At 24.2% G+C, this 21,306-nt stretch overlaps 7 protein-coding genes across 7 annotated transcripts; all 7 read left to right on the forward strand. All coding sequences in view use genetic code 6, as the record gives it.

Moving 5' to 3' along the window:
* Positions 1 to 153: 153 nt before the first annotated feature.
* Positions 154 to 3,645, forward strand: TTHERM_00856650 (tetratricopeptide repeat protein; the record flags this gene model as incomplete). Its single annotated transcript, XM_001014531.1, has 1 exon — positions 154 to 3,645. The coding sequence occupies one exon, from the start codon at positions 154 to 156 to the stop codon at positions 3,643 to 3,645; it is 3,492 nt and encodes a 1,163-aa protein (XP_001014531.1).
* A 1,135-nt stretch (positions 3,646 to 4,780) lies between these two features.
* On the forward strand, positions 4,781 to 5,797 carry TTHERM_00856660 (senescence-associated protein; the record flags this gene model as incomplete). Its single annotated transcript, XM_001014532.1, has 2 exons — positions 4,781 to 5,249; positions 5,304 to 5,797. 2 exons carry the CDS (start codon positions 4,781 to 4,783, stop codon positions 5,795 to 5,797), a joined length of 963 nt encoding a protein of 320 aa, XP_001014532.1.
* Positions 5,798 to 6,802: 1,005 nt separating this feature from the next.
* TTHERM_00856670 (senescence-associated protein) lies at positions 6,803 to 8,312 on the forward strand (the record flags this gene model as incomplete). The annotated part of the gene is made up of 2 exons (XM_001014533.1): positions 6,803 to 7,265; positions 7,360 to 8,312. 2 exons carry the CDS (start codon positions 6,803 to 6,805, stop codon positions 8,310 to 8,312), a joined length of 1,416 nt encoding a protein of 471 aa, XP_001014533.1.
* A 1,355-nt stretch (positions 8,313 to 9,667) lies between these two features.
* Positions 9,668 to 10,887, forward strand: TTHERM_00856680 (senescence-associated protein; the record flags this gene model as incomplete). Its single annotated transcript, XM_001014534.4, has 2 exons — positions 9,668 to 10,259; positions 10,331 to 10,887. Exons 1-2 carry the CDS (start codon positions 9,800 to 9,802, stop codon positions 10,885 to 10,887), a joined length of 1,017 nt encoding a protein of 338 aa, XP_001014534.3. The 5' UTR covers positions 9,668 to 9,799.
* A 1,471-nt stretch (positions 10,888 to 12,358) lies between these two features.
* Positions 12,359 to 13,192, forward strand: TTHERM_00856700 (transmembrane protein, putative). Its single transcript, XM_001014535.3, has one exon. It carries the CDS (start codon positions 12,365 to 12,367, stop codon positions 13,100 to 13,102), a length of 738 nt encoding a protein of 245 aa, XP_001014535.2. The 5' UTR covers positions 12,359 to 12,364; the 3' UTR covers positions 13,103 to 13,192.
* A 1,461-nt stretch (positions 13,193 to 14,653) lies between these two features.
* On the forward strand, positions 14,654 to 15,476 carry TTHERM_00856710 (hypothetical protein; the record flags this gene model as incomplete). Its single annotated transcript, XM_001014536.2, has 3 exons — positions 14,654 to 14,752; positions 14,966 to 15,061; positions 15,240 to 15,476. The coding sequence occupies 3 exons, from the start codon at positions 14,654 to 14,656 to the stop codon at positions 15,474 to 15,476; spliced, it is 432 nt and encodes a 143-aa protein (XP_001014536.2).
* A 645-nt stretch (positions 15,477 to 16,121) lies between these two features.
* TTHERM_00856750 (phosphoglycerate kinase) lies at positions 16,122 to 20,723 on the forward strand (the record flags this gene model as incomplete). Its single annotated transcript, XM_001014537.1, has 4 exons — positions 16,122 to 16,577; positions 16,788 to 16,995; positions 17,183 to 18,294; positions 18,645 to 20,723. The coding sequence occupies 4 exons, from the start codon at positions 16,122 to 16,124 to the stop codon at positions 20,721 to 20,723; spliced, it is 3,855 nt and encodes a 1,284-aa protein (XP_001014537.1).
* Between the last annotated feature and the right edge of the window lie 583 nt (positions 20,724 to 21,306).

Below are 21,306 nucleotides of genomic sequence, written 5' to 3' on the forward strand. Positions count from 1 at the left end.
ATTCTATTTATAATTTTAAGAATATTTGTTTTTTACATTTATAAAAAACTTGGTTGGTAAAAATTCTATATGAGATTGATTTATTATATCAAATTTTTAAATAATAAAAGAAAATAACGATATTTAATTAAGCTTTATTACTATCTATCTATCATGCATCAATACTAGTAGCAATAGGATTTAGATTTATAAAAGGTAAAATAAGAACTTGAGGACCAAAAACAATTGAGGCTCCTTAGCTAGGGAAAAGGAACGTTGGGATAAATTTTTATAGCAGAGCATATAATTTAGAAATCTTACCATGCAGTTAAAATCTTCTCACTTTAGGATGAGAAGAATTAGATTTCTGCAAAAAAACTAGATAATGCTAAAAGAGAAGCAGAATTGCTGAAGAATGTTAATCATCCCAATATAATCAGGTATGTCGATGAATTTTAAATCAACTTGAATTACTTTATCGTAACTGAGAAATGTGTAAAAAACTTAGAATAATTTATTTAAGAGTTTTAGAGCCAATTGGCCTCAATTTCTAGACATCAGCTTGTTAATTTTGCTTGTTAAATACTGTCTGCAATTAATTACCTCCACCAAAAAAACTACATTATGAGAGAGCTCTCAATAAGGAGCATTTTGATAGATAGCGTTAACCAAATCAAACTCTGTGATTTTGGTCAAGCAAAATAAGTTCAAGAAGAAATCAGCTATTCTCTGATTTTAAGAAATATACCTAAATCTGTCATTTTTTATTACCCACCTGAGCTTGTTAAATAAGTAGAAGCAAACGTAGAATAAAACAAAAAAGAATTTATGTTGTATTTTAACAAAGATATTTGGGCATTTGGGATATGGCTTTATCTTTTAGCAGGAGCTACTTAAAAAAATTGCTATAAACTTATGAAAAAAGGTTATTAAGCTTTGCAATGTTTAGATTAGTCTTTAAGTTAAATTCTCTCTCAAACTCTTTCTTTAGATCCATTTAAAAGACCAAGCATTTTAAAACTTGTTGATTTTTTCTAAAGCTTTAGGAAATAATTATGGAATTCTGAGTAAGCAAAAATAGTTTATTGTTAATTTAAGAAAATGAGAAAACAAAATTAATTATATTTAGCATATTAGCTTATATCAATTTGTTTTTAAATGTAGCCAAAAAATGAAAAATATTCATTTTAATTAGCTAATGTTTAAGACCAGCTAAAGTATTAGGAAGCAATAAATTAATATTTGAAATGCATTGAGCTGAACCCAAAAGAGGATAGTTATTTATTGTTTCTTGGAATTGCTTAAAGGAATTAAGGCATGTTTGATGAAGCAATAAAATCATTTAAGGAGTGTTTAAACTTGAATCCTAATTATGATGTGTGCTATTTTAACTTAGGAATTGTTTATAAGATCAAAAGAATTTATGATGAGGCCATTAAATAGTTTTAAAAATGTCTAAGGCTAAATCGTAAATATGACGCTTGCTTATTTAATTTGGGAATATCATATAAGAAGAAAGGTATGCTGAATAAGGCTATCAAATAATATAAGAAGTGTCTGAGTTTAAATCCTAAATACGATGCTTGTCATTATAATTTAGGGATTGCTTATAAGAAGAAAGGCATGGTGGATGAAGCACTTAAGTCATTTTAGGATTGTATTGATTTAAATCCTAAATATGGCGCTTGCTATTATAACATAGGAAATATCTATTTGATGAAAGACTTGCTTGAGGAAGCAATTGCTTAGTATTAAAAATGCTTAACTTTAGATCCAAATTATGAAGCTTGCTTTTTTAATTTAGGTGTTATTTATAAGAAGAAATGTATGATAGAAGAAGCTGTTAACTTATTTGAGAAATGTCTAAGTTTAAATTAAAAATATTATGCTTGCTATTATAACTTAGGACTCATTTAAAATGAGAAAGGAATTATTGATGAAGCAATTAAATTGTTCTTAAAATGTCTTGATATTAATCCAAATTTTGATGCTTGCTATTATAGTCTTGGAGTAGCTTATAAAAATAAAGGCATGCTAAATGATGCCATAAAATAATTTTAAAATTGCATAAATCTCAATTCTAAATTAGATTATTGCTTTTTCGAATTAGGAAATGTTTAATACGATTAGGGCATGCTGGATGAATCTGTTTAATCTTATTTGAAATGTATTGATCTAAATTAAAGTTTCTAAAATTGTTCTTTGAAATTAGGAAATATTTATCAGTAAAAAGGGATGCTAGATGAGGCAATTAAATAATTTTAGAAGTATCTTAGTATTGATTCAGAAAATGATACTTGTCAAATGAATTTAGGTATTTGTTTAGAAAAAACAGGAAAGCTGGATGAAGCTATAAAATAGTTTTAAAATTGTCTTGATTTAAATCCAAAAAATGAAATTTGTTATTTAAAGATTGGCGATGTCTACAGGAAGAAAGCAATGATTAATGAAGCTATTAGCGCATATAAAAAATGCTTAGAAATAAATCCAAAGAATGACATTTGTTGCTTAAGCTTAGGCATTTGCTTGGAGAATTCAAATAAAATAAATGAAGCCATCGAATGCTATTTAAATTGTATTGAAATTAATCCTTAAAATGATATTTGTTACATGAATTTGGGAAATTTGTATTAAAATTAAAATGAGCTTGATAAGGCTATTGAGTCATACTATAAATGTTTGAATGTAAACCCATAGTTAGATAGCTGCTATTATTATTTAGGAGAAGCTTAATATAAAAAATCTCTATTTGATGAATCAATAAAGTCATACTTAAAGTGCTTAGAAATTAATCCAAACAATGAAGCTTGTTACTTAAGTTTAGGTTAGACTTATCAGAATTAAGGCATGATAAATGAGGCAATCTTAATTTATGAAAAATCACTAAACCTAAATATAAAGATTGATGTTTGTTGCTTGAATTTAGGAGTTTGCTATGAAATAAAAGGAAGAATTGATGAAGCAATAAAAAAATATTAATAATCAATTGAAATAAACCCAGCAAATGATGTTTGTTTTTTGAACTTAGGAAACGCTTATTTGAATAAAGGAATGTTTGACGAAGCAATCTAAGCATATTAAAAATGCTTGCAGCTAAACCCGAAAAAAGAAGCTTGCTATTTAAATCTTGGCAATGTGTATTAAATTAAAGGGGAACTAGATAAGGCTATTAAATGTTATCAGAAATGCATAATTTTAAATCCAAAAAAAGATATTTGCTATTTGAATTTAGGTAATGCATATTAAAATAAAGGTAATTTAGAAGAGTCCATTAAAAATTATCAGAAATGTCTAAATCTTAATCCAAAAAATGACACTTGTTTGGAAAACTTGGGAAACGCTTTTAAAAATAAAGGAATGATAGAAGAAGCCATCAAATAATATCGATTTTGTCTATAATTAAATCCAAATAAGTATTCTTGCTATTTGAATTTGGGTAATACTTACTAGAAAAAAGGAATGCTAGATGAAGCTATTGAATGCTATAACAAATGTATAAATATCAATCCTAATAATGAAACGAGTTACGCCAATTTAGGGCTCTGCTATTTAAGCAAAGATATGAAGTATGATGCCATTAAACAATTCTAAAAATGTCTTCAAATTAACCCAAATAATAAAACTTGTCTAATTAGTCTATAAAAAATGCAAAATAAAAAAAATTGAGTAATTAATCAAAAAATATTTTATAAATTTCTGTTATATTTAGTTTAATTTACAATGAATTAATGTGGATATTTATTTTAACTTAATTTATAGCTAAATTAATACAAAATATTTGTTGAAGAAAATTCAAAAGAGAAAATGTTTATTTAAAAACCATTAAAGATTTTTTATTCATTTAAAATAAGAAAATAAATTGATTTAAATTTAGAGCTAAATGATGAATGAATACAAATGATTCTTACAAAATATATTTCTGATGATTCTCTTAAATTTTGTTGAATTTTAAATGAATTATTGCGAATATTTGTTTGATTTCATTTTGAGCTTAATTAATACAAGTAACTTGTTAAATTAAGAAGAAAATTCAAAAATAAAAATAATTATTTAAAAAGTAAAATGGGATTTTCTATTGATTCAAAATAGTTAGTTTGTTTCATTTGAAATAAAAAATTAATTTTTTTGATTTATATCCAAATGAATGTTATTTCATTTAGGGCTAAACAAATAAAAAAGATTTCCTAGAATAATATTAAGAAGAAAGTTCAAAACTAAAATAATTTTAATTAAATTTCATTTAGAGTAAAATTAATACAAACAATTTCTTATAAAATATTCAGAAGAATATTTAAAAATAAAAATATTTTATTAATTCAAAATAATTTCATTTAAAATTAAAAATTTAATTTAGAAACAAAAGAATATAAATTATTTCTTATTGTAGAAAATTCGAAAATAAAATTTAGAAACAAATCAATGAATACAAATTATTTCTTATTGAAGAAAATTTGATAATAAAAATATTTTATTAGAAGAGCAAAATAGAATTTTTTATAAATTCAAAATAATTTCTTTTTTATTAAAAAAAATAAGTAAATTTAAAATGAGATCTCATAATTTTTTTAGTTTAGAAACATTTATTTTGATTTTTAATTTCAGTTTCTACTTCATTTGCATGTTTAAATGTTTTTCAGAATTAATTCGGATTTTTCTGATTACAAATTTTTTGATAAAAAAGATTATTTTTTTCAAGGACCTTTCACAAAATAAATGAATTTTTTACTGAATTAAAAAATAAAGAAATCCACTAAATTTTTTAATAATCAAATTTATAATAAGAACATATAATATAAAATTAATGTAGAATTAAAATAATTACGCACAATTGGTACTTGAGATCCCGAATTGTGCTTTATATAATATTGAAGAGTCATCTGCTACTTTAATGTTAGAAGCTTACTTAGGAATTTATGAAATAAAGACAATGAACACATATTTTTTTAAAATGAAAAACTGGGAGTATAACTTCCAAAAATAAATCCCTGTTTTAAAAAAACAAATTGGTCAGCAGATGATTTATGTAATTCCAAATATGACTGGAAATTATGTATTAGTGCTGCCTTCTAATGCATAAGAGGAAACTATTTCAGTCTTAGAAAGTTTTTTGGAGAATAACTCTGATTTTGCAGTAAGCATTGATTAGAAATAAGAAGTGTAAGAGGATGAGGATTTATCTGCTTCTGATGATGAAGTTAATCATCAAAACTAAATTACCTAGCAAGTTATCAATTAAATATAAATGAAACAAAAAGATTGTCAAAATTTAAGTAAAATTTCTATTAAAAAATAAATTTGATTTATGATTTTAAAATATTTTATAGAAGCAGAGAATCTAAAAACAAAATTAATTAATTTTGGAGAAAGAATTGCTAAAAGAATAGAGAAAAGAAAGGAAAGAATTGTGACTAGAATATCAAGACCCAGATATATTAAAATTAGACCAGAAACTTTAGAAAGAATTTAAAAATTTTCAACTTTTTTAGATAAGATTGTACATCTTAATGAATAAATAGTAAACAAAATGGTTTATTCTTCTGCCTAAATCGTTTAAAAATTAGCTTTAGCTGTAGGAGAAACAAAAACTGGAAAAAGAATAAAAAGAAATAAAGTATATTGTGATATTAAAGATTCAGTTAAAAAGAGTGTTAAATCAATAATCACAGTTTATGAGGGGATGGTTGAGGCATAAAATATTGTTGAAGAAGCCTTAAAAAAAGCTTCAATCGATATTTTAACTGCAAAATATGGTTAATAAGTAGGTTAACTCTCAAATTAAGCTATTAAAATAAACTCTAGCTTAGGTCAATTAAGTTGAATATTAATCAAAATAAATTTATATAAAAAAATAAGTAACATATTTTATGTTTTTTAATGCTGATTCAATAAAAGAGCTAATTTATTTGCATAATTTTCTTACAATTTAAATAAACAGAATAAAATTCCATATTTTATTAAAATTAACTAATTCTTTGCTTATTTATTTATTTTTAAAAGGTTAATTGATTGTTTTTTTTAATCTGAAAAATTTATAAAATATTTTTTATTTATACTTTTTAATCAGAATAATTTTAATATTTAGATATTTAGATATTAAAAATGAATGAATGATAAATTTTAACTAGGCCTTTTTTATTTTTAAAATTAACCACTTTCCTATTTGTGCTGTAGAGCATAACCCTAGGGTTCTACTCTTATATATATATATATATATAATGAGTTTTAAAAATGAACAATAAATAATATTGAACAACGTTAAAGAAGATTAAAATAATTTTTTAAGCATTATAATTTTAATTTAAATAGAAATTAATGCCAATTTTACTAAATTCAAATAATGGAAATTAAAAAACACACAACAAACAATTGAAAAAACTGAAAAGTAAGTATTTCCTTTTAATTTATTTTTATTTGATTAGATATGATTTGCACTGGTTTTAATTTTAAAATAGTAAAAATGCTTTAGTTTAATTGTAATCAAAAAATGTTCTAGACGACATTAGCTAAATTTAATATTTTGATAAAAAATCAATGAATTTAAGACTTAAGTTATAGACAACTTATTTTTAATACTTTTTAATTAATAATTTTGTAATTAATTTATCGTGTTTTAAACAAAGCAACAGAATTAATTAGATTAGGTAGAGATTACTAAAATTTTTGTTTTAAAGTTTATTTTTTTTTTTAATTAAAACTTTATCAAGTAAATCTATGTCTGTCTTATTAAATAATCTAACAAACTTGAAGAATAACAAACAAACATATAATAATTTATTTAAAATATAAAAAGATATTAATAAATAAAACTAATAAACCAAATAAAATGGATTCCTAATTTAATTCTGCTGACTTACTTTTCGAAGTATAAAATTGCACATTATATGATGTCACTAATGAAAAGGCTATATTCATTCATAACTCTCCAATTGCTGTCTATGAAATTAAAGAATAAAAGATCGTCTTTATAAAAATGAATAATTGGGAGTATTGCTTTTAAAAGGAAATTCCTGTTCTAAAGCAGATTGTTTATGAGTAAATTATGTATATATTCCCTAGCATGGCAGGGAATTATGGTCTTTTATTTTAAAGAGGAGTTAATCAAGACTTGGTAGATCTATTTGAAAATTTCCTTGAAAATAACTCTGATTTTGTAGTAGGAACAACTGAAAAATAGATGGTAGAAGATAGCAGTGATTCTTCTTCTGATGATGATGATTAGGTTCAATGCAATTAATAAAATCAGAATCAGAATCAATAACCAAAATCGAATGAAAAAAAATAATTAAGTAATATTTTATAAAAAACATTTGCATTTAGCTTTCATTATTTTTTATTATTTTAATTAAGTTTTAATAATTTATTTTTTTTTAATTCAAATAGGAGGTGAAAAAATCAGAAATGGATTGATAAACTTGGGTGAAAGGGTTGCTAAAAGAATAGAAAAGAGAAAAGAGAGAATTATAAATAGAATATCAAGACCAAGATATATATAAATTAGACCTGAGACTTTAGAAAGAATTAGAAAGCTAAGAATATTCTCAGACAGAATTTTCAAGGTGAGCAAAGATGTTTTGAATGGAATGATTAACGTGAGTAAAAAAATTATGTCAAAGTTAGCAAATAAGATTGGAGACACTAAAATAGGCAAAAGAATTAAAAAAAACAGAGTGTATTGTGACTTCAAAGAGGCACTCAAAAACGGTATTAAATCTATAGCCGCAGTTTATGATGGTATGATTGAAGCTAAACACTTAGTTTAACTTGCCCTATAAGATGCTGTTACTGGCATCGTAGCAGCTAAATATGGAGAGCAAGCAGGTTAACTTACAAATGATTTACTAGGTATTCGCATGAATTATTAACAAATGCATCATATTGAATAATATGTCAAACAAGATCAAGCAAAGTAAATCATAGGAGTAGAGGCTCATCATCATCACTAAAACGGTAACCATAGCCAACCCTCTCACTAAAATCATAACTCCAATTAACAAAACTACAACTAATTAAATCAAATGAACAACCAACATGGTATTAACATTCATAATTAACATCCAGCAAATAATCAAAATTTAAATAATCCAAATAATGTTTACTAAAGGTAAAATATGAATGCTGGTTAATATTAGAATAACAATTAAAATATTAACTAAAATCAAGGTTTTTACCCATAACCAGTAAACAATATTAATCCTCAATACAATCAATAGCCACAAAATAATTTTAATACACCTCAAATTAATTAGAATTATAAATAAAATAATTAAAATCCTTACTAAAACAATATGCAAGGATAGTAATTTAATTAGTAATGTTATCCAATGCAAAAATGATACATTTAATATTCTTTAAATTATTTTATTTTATTTAATAAATATTTCTGTTTTTAATAATTTTATATGTCGCTTTATTTTATATTAAAATAATATTTTTAAATACTTATAAGTTGTATTTTAATATATAATTAACTAACAAACAGGTAATAAAACTCAAATAATTTAAATAACCAGTTATTTTTTGATACAATTAAATTACTTTAGTCATATCTTTTTTAAATGATATTAGAAAATTCTAAATCCCATGTTTCTTTTATATTTATTCAATATGAACAACAACATATTTAAGTTAATTTAGTTTTAAATAAATTATTATCAAAAAATATAAACTTTATCTATTGAATTAGATCAATTTTATATAATTTTAATTAGGGATAGAAAAAATATTCATATCTTGCTGAATGCTAAATTTTTCATATTCAGTATAGCTGTCTTTTAAACATATTTTCTTGAAGTGCTCATTATTCCATAAATTTCATACGGACCTATATGTATAAAATCTATAAGAATTTAAAATAAATTTACTTATTTTACTTTTTTTGAATAAAAAATAAATAATATTTTTAGGAAATATAAATAAATAAATGTTCAAAAATAATTCATTTTAATTAAATTTTATTATTAGATTTGTTTTAAGTTTCTATAAAACATGATGTCAAATTAAATATTGATTTAAAGAATGTTAGAAATGAATTCTAATTAATCTGTCTAAAGCTGCTCAATTATGAATGTGTCATTAATATCAAAATATTTATGAATCACTTATTATTGTTTTTTTTTCTAAGAGGTTTTCATATACAAAAACAAAGATATTTTTTAAATCCATTTATTAATATTTTCTGTTTTCCTTTAGTTTTTAAAAGTAGAATGATGGTGTTTTCTTTTTTTAACATTTTATAAGAAAATATAAGATATCAATTAGAATATTTAGCTGTCTTTCATTAGAAAAATTGATAGAAAATTAAAAAATAAATAAATAAGATTTTGTTAGTTTGAAAATAGACAAAATTTTAAATTTAAATATGTATTAGATAAAATTGATTAGCTTTTACAAATTATTTTTATAAGGCAAGATATTTGAATAGTTAATGGTAATTAAAAAGTAGATTGAAATAGATGTGAGATGAAATTCTTGGATTTAATTTGTTTTTTTTAAATTTCTACCTTAATCAATTAATTGTTTTAATTAATTATTTATTTATTTTAAAAAAGACATAAACAGATTAATTATAATAGCTAGCTAGCTGTTGTTTCGATCAGAAAAATCTATGCCAGTTGATTGAATTGAAGCGTGTGTGTCGCAAATTAATTTACTGAGTAGAAAAGCTATTTTCTAGTGATTAATAATAATATAATAATTTAGTGTTAAAGGAAATAAAGAAATTACTTACATACATACAACAATATAAACATAAAAAAGGAAGTTAGTTATTTATTATTATAGACTAAATAATTAGGAAGACAAAAACAGAATATAAATAAAAATGGAATAGCAATACTAAATGTAATTGGTTTTTGAAATACCAAACTGTACTTTGTACGATATCAATGGAAGTTAATACTCAGTCATTGATAAAGGAGCTTTAGCAATCTATGAATTGAAATCTCATTAATTAATAGTATTGAAATTAGGTTCTTGGTAATACAGTCTGTAAAAGGATATTCCTGTTATGGCTTAACAATAGAATTCAAGAAAGATGTATGCCTTCCCTAAAAAGCAAGGAAACTTTGGAATTGTCTTTGGTTATGGCACTTCAGATGAATAAGAAAATGTTTTTGAAAGCATTCTAGAAAATAATACTGATTTTGTCATTTCAACTCCTGGATAAGAAGATTCTTCTTAGAAACTCGTAGGTTCTTCAAACGATTAATAGCAACTCTAGCAATAAGGAGGAACAACAACATCAAGCACTTCAAAGAAAATTTAAGGATATCTCTAAAAAGGTAAATAAATATTCCTTCAATCATCAAAAGAATAAATTTATTTAAATATTTATTTTTTAACTTAATAAAAGGTGGCGATTTCATCCGCAGTGGTTTGATTACTGGAGCAGGTTATTTAGCTAAAGGGATTTAAAGTGGTGGATAATACCTTAGGTCAAAGATTTCAAAACCTTAAAAAAAAGAAGTGAAGCCTGAAACAATTTAGAAAGTTAAAATGGCAAAAGCAACATCATCTGCTGTATTAATTTTCACTTAGACTTAAATATCAGCTTTGATTTAGGGCGCAAAAGTGATTGGAGAAGAATTAAGCAACTAAGTTGGAGATTCAGATACAGGAAAGAAGATCAAAGCTCACAAAAATTATGAAGATGCCAAAAACATTGCTAAGGGTACAGTCCATGTCTTTGCAGCTATTTATGATGGTATGTTTGAAGGCTTGTGCGCTATTGGAAGAGGTTTCTAAGCAGCAACTACTGATGTTGTTCAAGCACAATACGGAGAGGGAGCTGGCCAACTTGCTCATGAATCTTTTGAAACTGCTGCTAACGTTGGAAACATAGCTTACGCCTATAAAACTGAAGCAATCAAAGCCATAGAATAAGGAACTAAATCTGAAATCAAACAATGATAATACTAAATAAATAAATAAAAAACTCATTAATTAATTAACTAACTAACTAAAATATCACCATTAATTATTACAAAATAATAAAAACTGTTTAGCAATTTATTCAATTTCATTTTTAAATATAAATATGTATTTTATTTTATCCATAAAGAAAATTAATTATTTTAATCATTAAATTATCCAGATTTTCAATCAACTTATTTCATTTCAAAATATTCTTTAAATCATTAATTAAGATAAAAATAAATGCTCAAAGTGGGGCTCGAACCCACGACCTTTGGCTCATAAGACCAAAGCTCTAACCAACTGAGCTATCTGAGCGTTTTACATAAATTTACATCAGAGATACGATGATTTTAATTGAATATTTGTATGAAGATTAAGAGAAGAATTTAATTCTACTTGCTTGCTTATTTTTTATTAAATCCTAAATAAAAATATCTTATAAACAACCTGCTTTTATTAAAAATCAATCAGAGTTAGCCAAAACTTACAAAATATAAAAGTAAGTTTTTAGATTTTATATACAAAAAGATCAGTGAGTTAATTTTGAAATTCTATACAAAAAGTTCAATGAGTTAATTTTGAAAAACTATTTTAATGTTTTTTAAGCTTTTCTCAAAAGTAATTCAGAAGAAATAGCTAAGATTTATTTATATTCATTTAAAAAAATTTGACATTATCTAAAATATAAATTAAGAAATCTAATATTTTGCCTTAATTTTATCATATATTAGTAACATTTTAAAAGCAAAAACTGTAAATTGAATTGAGTTAAGATTATGAAATTTCATATAAAAAGTTCGGTGAGCTATTATTTAAAAACAAACAATTTTAATGAATTTTAAGCTTTTACCAAAAACTTATCAAAAGGATTGGCAAGATTTATTTATTCATTTAAAGAAATTTGAGATAAATTTTTATTAAAATTTAGAAATCTAATATTTTGTTAATTTTATCCTTAATAAGTAACTTTCTTAAAGCATAAACTGTAAATTGAATTAATTACAGTTTTAAGATATATAGATAATTAATTAGCAGTGAGTCAATTATTTAACAAATACTGAATAGATTTTTTTAATTAACAAAAAGAAAAAGATATAAGAAAAGTATATTTATTTGAGAGAAAATTTTTGATTTCAATTCGTAATTTTTATAAATTTAACTAAATAATTCTTCTAAACTATAAGTAATTTTTTTCTACATTTATATTAAATTCAAAGTAAAGTGTGAGATCAAATAACAAGTATTAAATTCCTTTATGCATTACTATGTTAATCATTTTTTAAAATTATATTTATACAACTCAATATTATTCTATATTTCAACAAGGTAGCCAACTTAATTTTTTTTAAATAAACATACTTACCCAGAATATTTTGAAAACTTTTTTGATAAATATAAAAATATTATTTGGATTAGTACCCTTCTTAGTAAGTAAAATTAGTTATATTTATAAAAGATTTAAAGATTAGAAATGACTAAATAGATTTATTAACTATGTTACTGTGGAAATCTAAAATTAAAAATTGGTTAAGATTAGTAATCAGAATATACAAATTTACAAAATTATCTCTTAAAAGAAGATATTAATAATTAAAAAAATAAACTTTCTATAAAAAGTGTTAAAAATCAGCTGAAAAAAAAAATGAAATAAGCATAAAAAAATATCCTTTTTTTCCTCTTGTTGGGCACTATTGTAGTTTGTGCTACAGATCCTTCCTATGGTTAATGCTAGATACCTGCTAGTAAGTTAAATGGTCAGACCTTTAAGTCTATCATATATCCTGGATATGATAATGACAGATTTTCAGGAGATGTTGTTTTGACGATTTAGTATGATACTTCATCTATCCTCTCTCTTAGTCTTAAAGCTAAAGACAGTAACAGTAAGCAACAGGAATATGTTTACACACCACTAGCTGACTAAACTGGCTTAAATTTGAATACTAATTTTTAAATTACAAGAAAATTAACTGGTGATAGTTCTAACTTAGCTTTTAGTGAAATCTATCATTTCATAGCCTCCTGTACTGAAACAAATGGTGTTTTGACTAATTTAATAATAAAGGCAAGTTTTTCATAAACACTAAAAGAATCTACAAATAAAACAGGATTTTAATACTTTGAATTGTAATCATCAATTAAAATATCCTCATCATATTCAATGCTTATTAAATTCAGTTTGCTATTTTTATTAGCATTATTATTTTGACCAATAAAGCTAATTAAAATATATCTATATATCTATATTTATTCAAACTTATCTGTATTTTTTTACTGAAAAAAATTTGTCAATTAAACATTTTTAAAACAAACACTTTAATATTTATTTTATAAAATATAATTTTGAATTTACGATTTATTGATGAAAAATAATTAATTTCTTTTGATTAATGTCAAACAAACTAAAAATCTTTTTTGTAATATTCATTTAATTAAATTTGGAAATTTTCATAATTAGGAGTAATTTTGCTTATTTTAAAATAAATTTTTGCTATTCTTGTTTTATATTAATTAATACATAAAAAAATAATAAGATTAGATTATTGTTCTAACACTTTAAAATTGTATCCTTTCTCTTTATAAAAAAAAGAAAGAATCTGATAAATTTATAAAATTTTGCAAACAAAAGTCTTTTTAATAAATAAAAAATTGATAAGAATGAATGAGTTAGTAAAAGGATTACCAATTAGCGAATTGTAATTTGTTTATTAGATTATTTTTTTTATCTATTTTTTTTTCAATATTTTAAAGAAAATTGATAATATTAACAATTTTATAATTTTCTGTAATTCGTCTCTCTTAGAGATTTAGTTAGATTAATATTAAAAATAAATAAAAGTGAAATTTATAATAATTTTAAACAATAATTATAATGATCAAAATTAAAAAAGTAAACAAAATAGAGCAGTGATTTTTATGAAATAGGTATAATTTATTATTATTTTTCAAATAATTTTCATATTCTATTTGGAATAACTATTCAGAATTATTAGATAAGGTCTCATATTTCTTTGTATTAAGATAAATTTCATAAGCAGCATTAAATATTTCTTCATAAGTAACAAATTTTCTATTTTGCCTATAAACAAACACATATTTATTTTGGTTTTTTTAATAGTTTAAGATTGTTTTTCGCCCAAATTTTTTTAAGGTTGATCTTGTCAGATGATTCATATCTTCATTTATAACCTCTTTAATTTTAATAATCTAATTTTCAGTCACCATTTTCCTATTCTTCTTTTTCTTTAATATATTTTGATGTTTTCTATTATTTATTTTTCCAAAACTATGATCTTTTTCATATTCATTTATTATTGATTTTCTAGCATATCTGAAGAGTTATTTTAAATTCTGGGCTATCATAGTCAATCAATTAAATTTATTATGGAGTTTTTCTTTAAGAAACTCTTTATAAGATGTATGATAGTAAAGCTAATTTTACAAAATCACTTGTTTATGTATTACTTTTTAAATCTATCTATATTTGATTTACCTATAAATTATTAACAAAAATTATATTTCCTGTCATTTCTCATTAATTAACACCCTTAAAAAAATAAAAATTTTTTTTAATAGCTATATTTAAACAAGTAACGACTATATATATATCCAACCTCTTGATATATTTAAAAGGAAGGAATTAAGGTATTAAGTTAATTAATGTTTATAGAAGTATATTTAATGAAAAGTATAACTATTGAATATTCTTCTTAATAACTGAATCTTAATTATTGAAAATTAAATGAAATTAAAATAAAGTATGAAATAAAAGCTAAAAAATGCTCAAAGTGGGGCTCGAACCCACGACCTTTGGCTCATAAGACCAAAGCTCTAACCAACTGAGCTATCTGAGCTATTTGTATACATTAAAATATTATTTTTCAGTTTTTATTATGAGAGAGAGCTAGAGGTTTATATTGAATTATGATTTTATTATTTGTAATTGCAGATCAATTAAAAAATTATTAAATTTTATTCAATAATGAGAAAAAATAAGAGTTTAAAGTATCACTAAAATTTAAGGGCTTTATCATCAAGATAAATCCAACATTTTTCAAAGATTTAATAATAGTTTCAAAGAAATAAAAATGCTCAAAGTGGGGCTCGAACCCACGACCTTTGGCTCATAAGACCAAAGCTCTAACCAACTGAGCTATCTGAGCTATATGTATACATCAAATTAAGATTTTGGAGAATTTTATGTTGGGAGAGAGCTAAAGTTTATTCAAATTAAATTCTATTTTATACATTGCAAAATATATTTAATAATATCAAAATATAATAAGTAAGTATGTCACTTTAAGATTAGGGAATTTTTATGTATTTATATATCAAATCTAACTAAGATTTAGTTAAAGTGTAAAAGAAAAAATGCTCAAAGTGGGGCTCGAACCCACGACCTTTGGCTCATAAGACCAAAGCTCTAACCAACTGAGCTATCTGAGCGTTTTGTATGGGTTTAAAATCTAATTCAGTTGATTTTAATCGAAAAATAGCTGTTTTTAACTCAAATTCAATAGAAATACTAAATAAATTATCTTGTTTGTTTTTCCAAACTAACAAAAAAGTAAATAAAACTTTGATAAAATATATTTTCTTCAATTTATTAGCAAACTAAAAGATAAATTGAATTTTAATATAAACAATCCATAATATTATTAAAAGATTATATCTGAAATTTCATATTATCTTAATAAATAAGATTGTTTCAAATGAATCTTAAATTAACTAATTCAATTAAGTAAATAATGATAAATAAAAATAGATTTATTTATTGATTTATTGAGATATTTTGTGAGTAGACTAAACTATTTAAAAGAAGAAATTAATGATTTATTGAGTTGTAAAAGCTTAGAAATTAGAAATAGAATTTGTTGGATGAATGACAAATAATTGATTGATTAAATTGATTAATATTTGAAACTTTTTAAAATGAATGTAATTTAATTTTGAAAATAAGAGTTATTGCTGAAAAAGAATAAAATAAAATAACTAACTAACTTTAATAAATATTATATCAAAATATAAATAGATAGATATTCGCATAATCATTATCAATTAAGTTTAAAATCTATCAACTTATTTATCAAACACAACAAGAAAGAAAGAAAGTTGGAAGAAGAACTAGAATAAAGAGAATTTGCCAACAACAAAGATAAAATCAAATAATCAAAGGAATTAATTAATTAGGCTTAAGTAGCAATCGTTAGTGACATTAATTAAAAGAGATGGACAAAGATACATTTTTAGAAGAAGATTCAATAAATAATGCGGATTATAGTAGATCTAATTTGGACAACTCAAATCAAGATATTCCAAAAAAACATGTGAAGAAGCAGTTTATTTTGAGAAAGAGGATTGAAGAGGATATTAAAAATTCTAAATAATATTAAGTTTAGAACAATTCTAAATTGGTTTAACCACAGCCATAAAATTTAAAGAAATCCTTCTAAAATGCCGCAAGAATGATTTCGTAGGCTTCAAGAGCAAGCCAATTACTAAATAATTCCTTAGGTGTAAATAATACTGCTGCAGCAGCTGGTTTATTGAATGAAAGCAAAACACGCGAGACTTTATACAGTCAGAAGTCTCTAGGAACTGAAAATATGCTCCACATGAGAGAGGAAAAGAAAAGAGTAACTTAAATTGAAGAGCAATACAAACCATAATACAATGGTCCTTAGGTAAATAAAAATTAATGATTTTTAGATTCAAAATATTTAAAATCAGTAAAAGCAACAAAAAGTTAGAAAATATTTTTGGGTTTTAATAACTTTTTAATTTAAATTTAAAACAATAAAAATAGAATTACATTTTTTTAAGATTTTTAGTTAAAATTGAGTTTCAAAAAGATGATTTTATGAGCAATGAATAAATATAATTATAAATAATAGGTTGAATTAGTTGATGGAAAGAAGAATTTATCATTTATTATAAATACTGGTTTGGTAGCATTTGATCATGTCATAGTTAGAAATAATGGTAGCGCTTCTATTTATTATGAATGGAAGAGAATTGAAAGCGATAAATTTAACAATTCCACTTTATCAGATCCAGAACAAAAATTCTTTTGTCATCATGAATAGAATGTCATAAAGCCAGGTACAATAAAAAGCAATTAAATAAATATTAAGGCAGAATTTTATGAAGAAACAATTTTGTTAGAAATAAATGGATTTGTTTTTTTTCATGTCATAATGAAGATAAAATTAGCACAATTTTTTAAAAATATGAAACAGAAATTAGTTAATTAATTAATAAATTAATTATTAAATGATAAAATTAAAAGGGTAATCGAAGAGATTTGTGTTTGCTTTTATGTCGAAAGTTACGGGTATATTTTATGAAGAATGGGAACTTTAATGCGAACCTCCAACAATGCATCCAATTTAGAGATTGAAGCTCACTGGTAATGCTATTGATGTTGATAATCTCAAGGATTGGAGAAGCGATTTTGAAAAAGAAAGCTTGAATCATTACGTTTATAAAGGAATGAATGAAATAGTTGGCGATATTATTGCAGAGGTGAGAACTCCCACTCCTCCTCTACCTGATTTGGAAGACCCTGAAGTTTGTAAAAGAGAATTTGAAGAAAAGAATGAAGATTTACATGTTTGGTACAATCCACTTGTTATGAAGTGGTGGAGATTGCTGGAATAAGATTTGTATTAGGAATTAAATATGAATCCAGAGCATTAATATTGGGATTTAAATTTGAATTACATCAAATCGATGGTAGAGAGTGTTGAAGATGAAGATAATAAAGCCTTCTTTGAGTCTCGTTATAAGACTTACTTTGAATTGTCTAAAGTAAAACCTGTGGAGAGATCTTAAATCTTCTAACAAACAAAAGATTTTATTTGGAAATTAGCTTGCAATGTTCCTGCTATTTCAGATAAGGTCAAAGAGGAGATGGGAATGTGGGAATATGTTTTCAGACCTCCCCTTCAAGAGCGTGATTTTACAGAACAAGAGTTAAAATAATTTGAAGATGAAAAGGCAAAAATCAAAGCAGACTGGATGAAGAAAGCAAAAAAGAAAAAATGGACAGATGATGATGAAAAGAAAATGATTGAAGACTACAGAAACTAGCTTTCTACTCGTATTTCTAACGAAGTCTATTCATTTTTTGAAGGATTTGAAGAAAAGGATGCACTTTATAGAGCTCTCAATACAATATAAACTAGAAAGGAGACTCCTTCTCTGGAGTACTTCGAGCACCTAATCAGAAAAAAGCCAATAAAAGACCTAGACATAGACGGCAAGCGTATTCTCCTAAGAGTCCATTTGAAGTTATCACCCTCAGCTGACGCTTTAGAAAAGAAGGCCCAACACGAGCAAAGAATCATCTAAGAAAAAGAAGAAGAATAAAAACGTATTGAAGAGGAAAAAGCTCTTTAGGTAACTTGCCTTTATATTTTATTTATTTTTCATATAAAAATCAACTTTATTATCTGATAAATTTCAAAATATTTATGTTTAATTCTAAATTATTCATTGATTTTATGAAATTATTCATTAATTCTTTGAAATTTCTAATTAATTTTTTATAAATTATTCATAATTTTTTGAAATTATTCATTAATTTTCTATAAATTATTCATTGATTTTTTTGAAATTATCCATAATTCTTTCTTTGAAAGATTTTTTATTCAAGTAATTAGCTTGAATGAGTTTGTTGAACTTTTTTATTTATTTTGTTAAAATAATGCTAAAAAAATATAAATTAACTTTTAAATATTTTAAAATAGGAAAAATTAGCGAAAGAGAAGAAGAAACCAACTAAAAGACCTCCTCCTCCTCCTGCTAAAGGAAAAGGTGCTAAGCAACAGGTTGAGGAAGAAAAACCTAAGGAGAAAATTTTGGATATTAGCTTTTTGGATGAAGATAATTTATTGGAGATTATGGATAGTTTGAAGTATATTTTAGAAAGATAAGCAAAACTTGTTATTCTTTTGGTTAGTTATGATATTCCTCTTGGAGAATATAAGCTAACTTCTTCAATTAAATTCTTCATTGAGTATTTGAAAAAGTAGGTCGAGAATCAAATTTAATTTGTAGATACTTTTTACATTGAAAATTTTGAAGAAAAAATAGAAACTGAATCCTTCCCAGATAATTCAATTTTAGTCTTGGAGAACTGCTTTTTCGTTCCTGAAGAAGTTGGATTCAAGCAAATAAAGCAGGTTACTGCTGAAGGAAAAGAAGAAACTTCACTTGTTAAATACACTCTAGAAGATAAACACAATTATATTAGCACTCTCTGCTCTTATTGCCCTTCTTATGTCATTGAAGATAAAGAAAATTTCTTCTCAAGATTAACTTCAATGGTTAATTTCAGCTTTGAAAATCAAGTTAGTGGAGTTCACATTTCTGAAGACATTTAACTTGCATCTCATTTAATTACATTCAATAAATCACCATTCCATGTATTTATTGGTGGTTCTCTTACTCCTTCTAAACTTATTGCTATTGACACTTTGTCTAACTTCGCTTAATAAATTCATTTGTACAGCGAAATTGGTATCAAATTCTTAATTGTGTAATAAGAAATTTGGTAAGAAGAAAGAGCTAGTTTGCTCTAGTAAGAAAAGCAACTACAATCAGTATCCAGCAAAGACAAAGAAAACACAAATCTTTCATAAATTTAGCAAGCTCTTTTAGCTAGCTCATCTCATATTATTTTGAATATGCCTTTTACCAATTTCAGTGTTTCTCCAATCGAAAAGCTTGCTATTCAAGGTGTTATAGCTTCAGTCAAAAATAGAGGCAAGACTTAATTAGTTTTGCCATAGGATTTTATAGTTGTCCCTGATTCTAGCTTTGAAGGAGTGGAAAAGTTCACTCCATCTTGGTTTGAATAGTCTTTACTACAATCTTAGAATTATCCTCCTAGAATTGTAAAGCAACCAGTAGACTCAAAAGCAAATTCTGAAGCAGTTGATCAATCACATTTGAATAACTCTTTACTTGCAGACTAATCTCCCATTTAGAAAAATAATATCACCTAAGAGGATGATGCAGTAGAAGATGTAGATAGAGTAGATGAAGGAGAAGATGAAGATGAGTATGAAGAATACGAAGATGAAGAAGGTACTAAGAGAAAAAAGAAATCTAAGAACTACAACGATGTCATTGAAGATGTTGAAGATGAAAGTGAACACTATGAATACGATTATGCAGCTCAATTCCCTGCCAACCATATAATCATTGATTTTGGAGAGAAGACTCTATCTGCTTTGAGAAAAGGTGTCAGAAAATCAAGAAAATTAGCTTGGTTTGAGCAATTAAGTATTTTCACATCTGTATCTACTAACGAAACAAACAAAATAGCTGCTAAAACTCTCCATAAAATGCAAGAAGACAAAAGAGCAAGACTAGAGTCTTAGCGTAAAGAAAATAATGATTACAATTATGTTAACGATGTCTTAGCCTTCGTCTTTGGTAAATCAGTAGAAAAGCATGTCAACATGTTTGAATTAGTAGATCCTAAATAAAAAGTAAGTGATATTGGCTAGGATGATGGTTTCAGTATTAACAGCGAAAATGTGGGATCAAATCAAGGTTAAAATAAAAATGAATAATAAGAAGAAGATAAAGATAAACTAGCTAATCCCGATGAAGATGATAAATCTGTTCACAGCGGAACAACTGCTGTAACTAAACCAAACACTGTAAGAATCATCTCTGACTTCTATTCAAAGGATTCAGAATTCTTACTTAAAATCTTGCACGGTACACATATTGAAGCTCTATCAACCATCGAATCATATGCGTAAAAATCTGAATCAAATCTCAGCGATGATCTTTCCTTCCTTGATAGATTATGATATAAACCAAATTAAATATTATATTTTTTAAAATACTTACTTGTTCTTTATTATTCCTATTCTTTTTATATACCTTTTGCAGTTGTATAAGAGCTAAAAAGATAGCTATATAACTAACTAACTAATTAACTTAAAAACCTTATTTTTTCAAGGATTCATATGTTTTCTTTGAAATAAATATTGCATTTATTTTATCTTTCATTTTGAATTACTTTTCTACAAAATCACATTTTTTTTTTTAAATAAACAAAACCATATTACAAAATTACATATTTTTATTTTAGTATTAATCAATTTTTAACATTAATTATTGTTAATTTAACACGTTTATAATAAATAATGTTAATTTTATTTAATGGAAATTCAAACCATTATCAAAAACAGAAAATCTAGTTAATTTTCTAGAATTTTTTTAGAACACTTATTAATTACTAGAATTTTTCAAATATGACTAACTGTTCATATATAATTCCTACTATATATATTTTTAAGTATATGTTTTAAATACAAATATTAAGTTTAATAATACATGTTAAATTAATTTTTCTATGATATCTCTTCATAAAATCAAATTTATCAATTA

The sequence above is a fragment of the Tetrahymena thermophila genome (genome assembly GCF_000189635.1).
Source record: "Tetrahymena thermophila SB210 genomic scaffold scf_8254663, whole genome shotgun sequence".
Lineage (NCBI taxonomy): Eukaryota > Ciliophora > Oligohymenophorea > Hymenostomatida > Tetrahymenidae > Tetrahymena > Tetrahymena thermophila.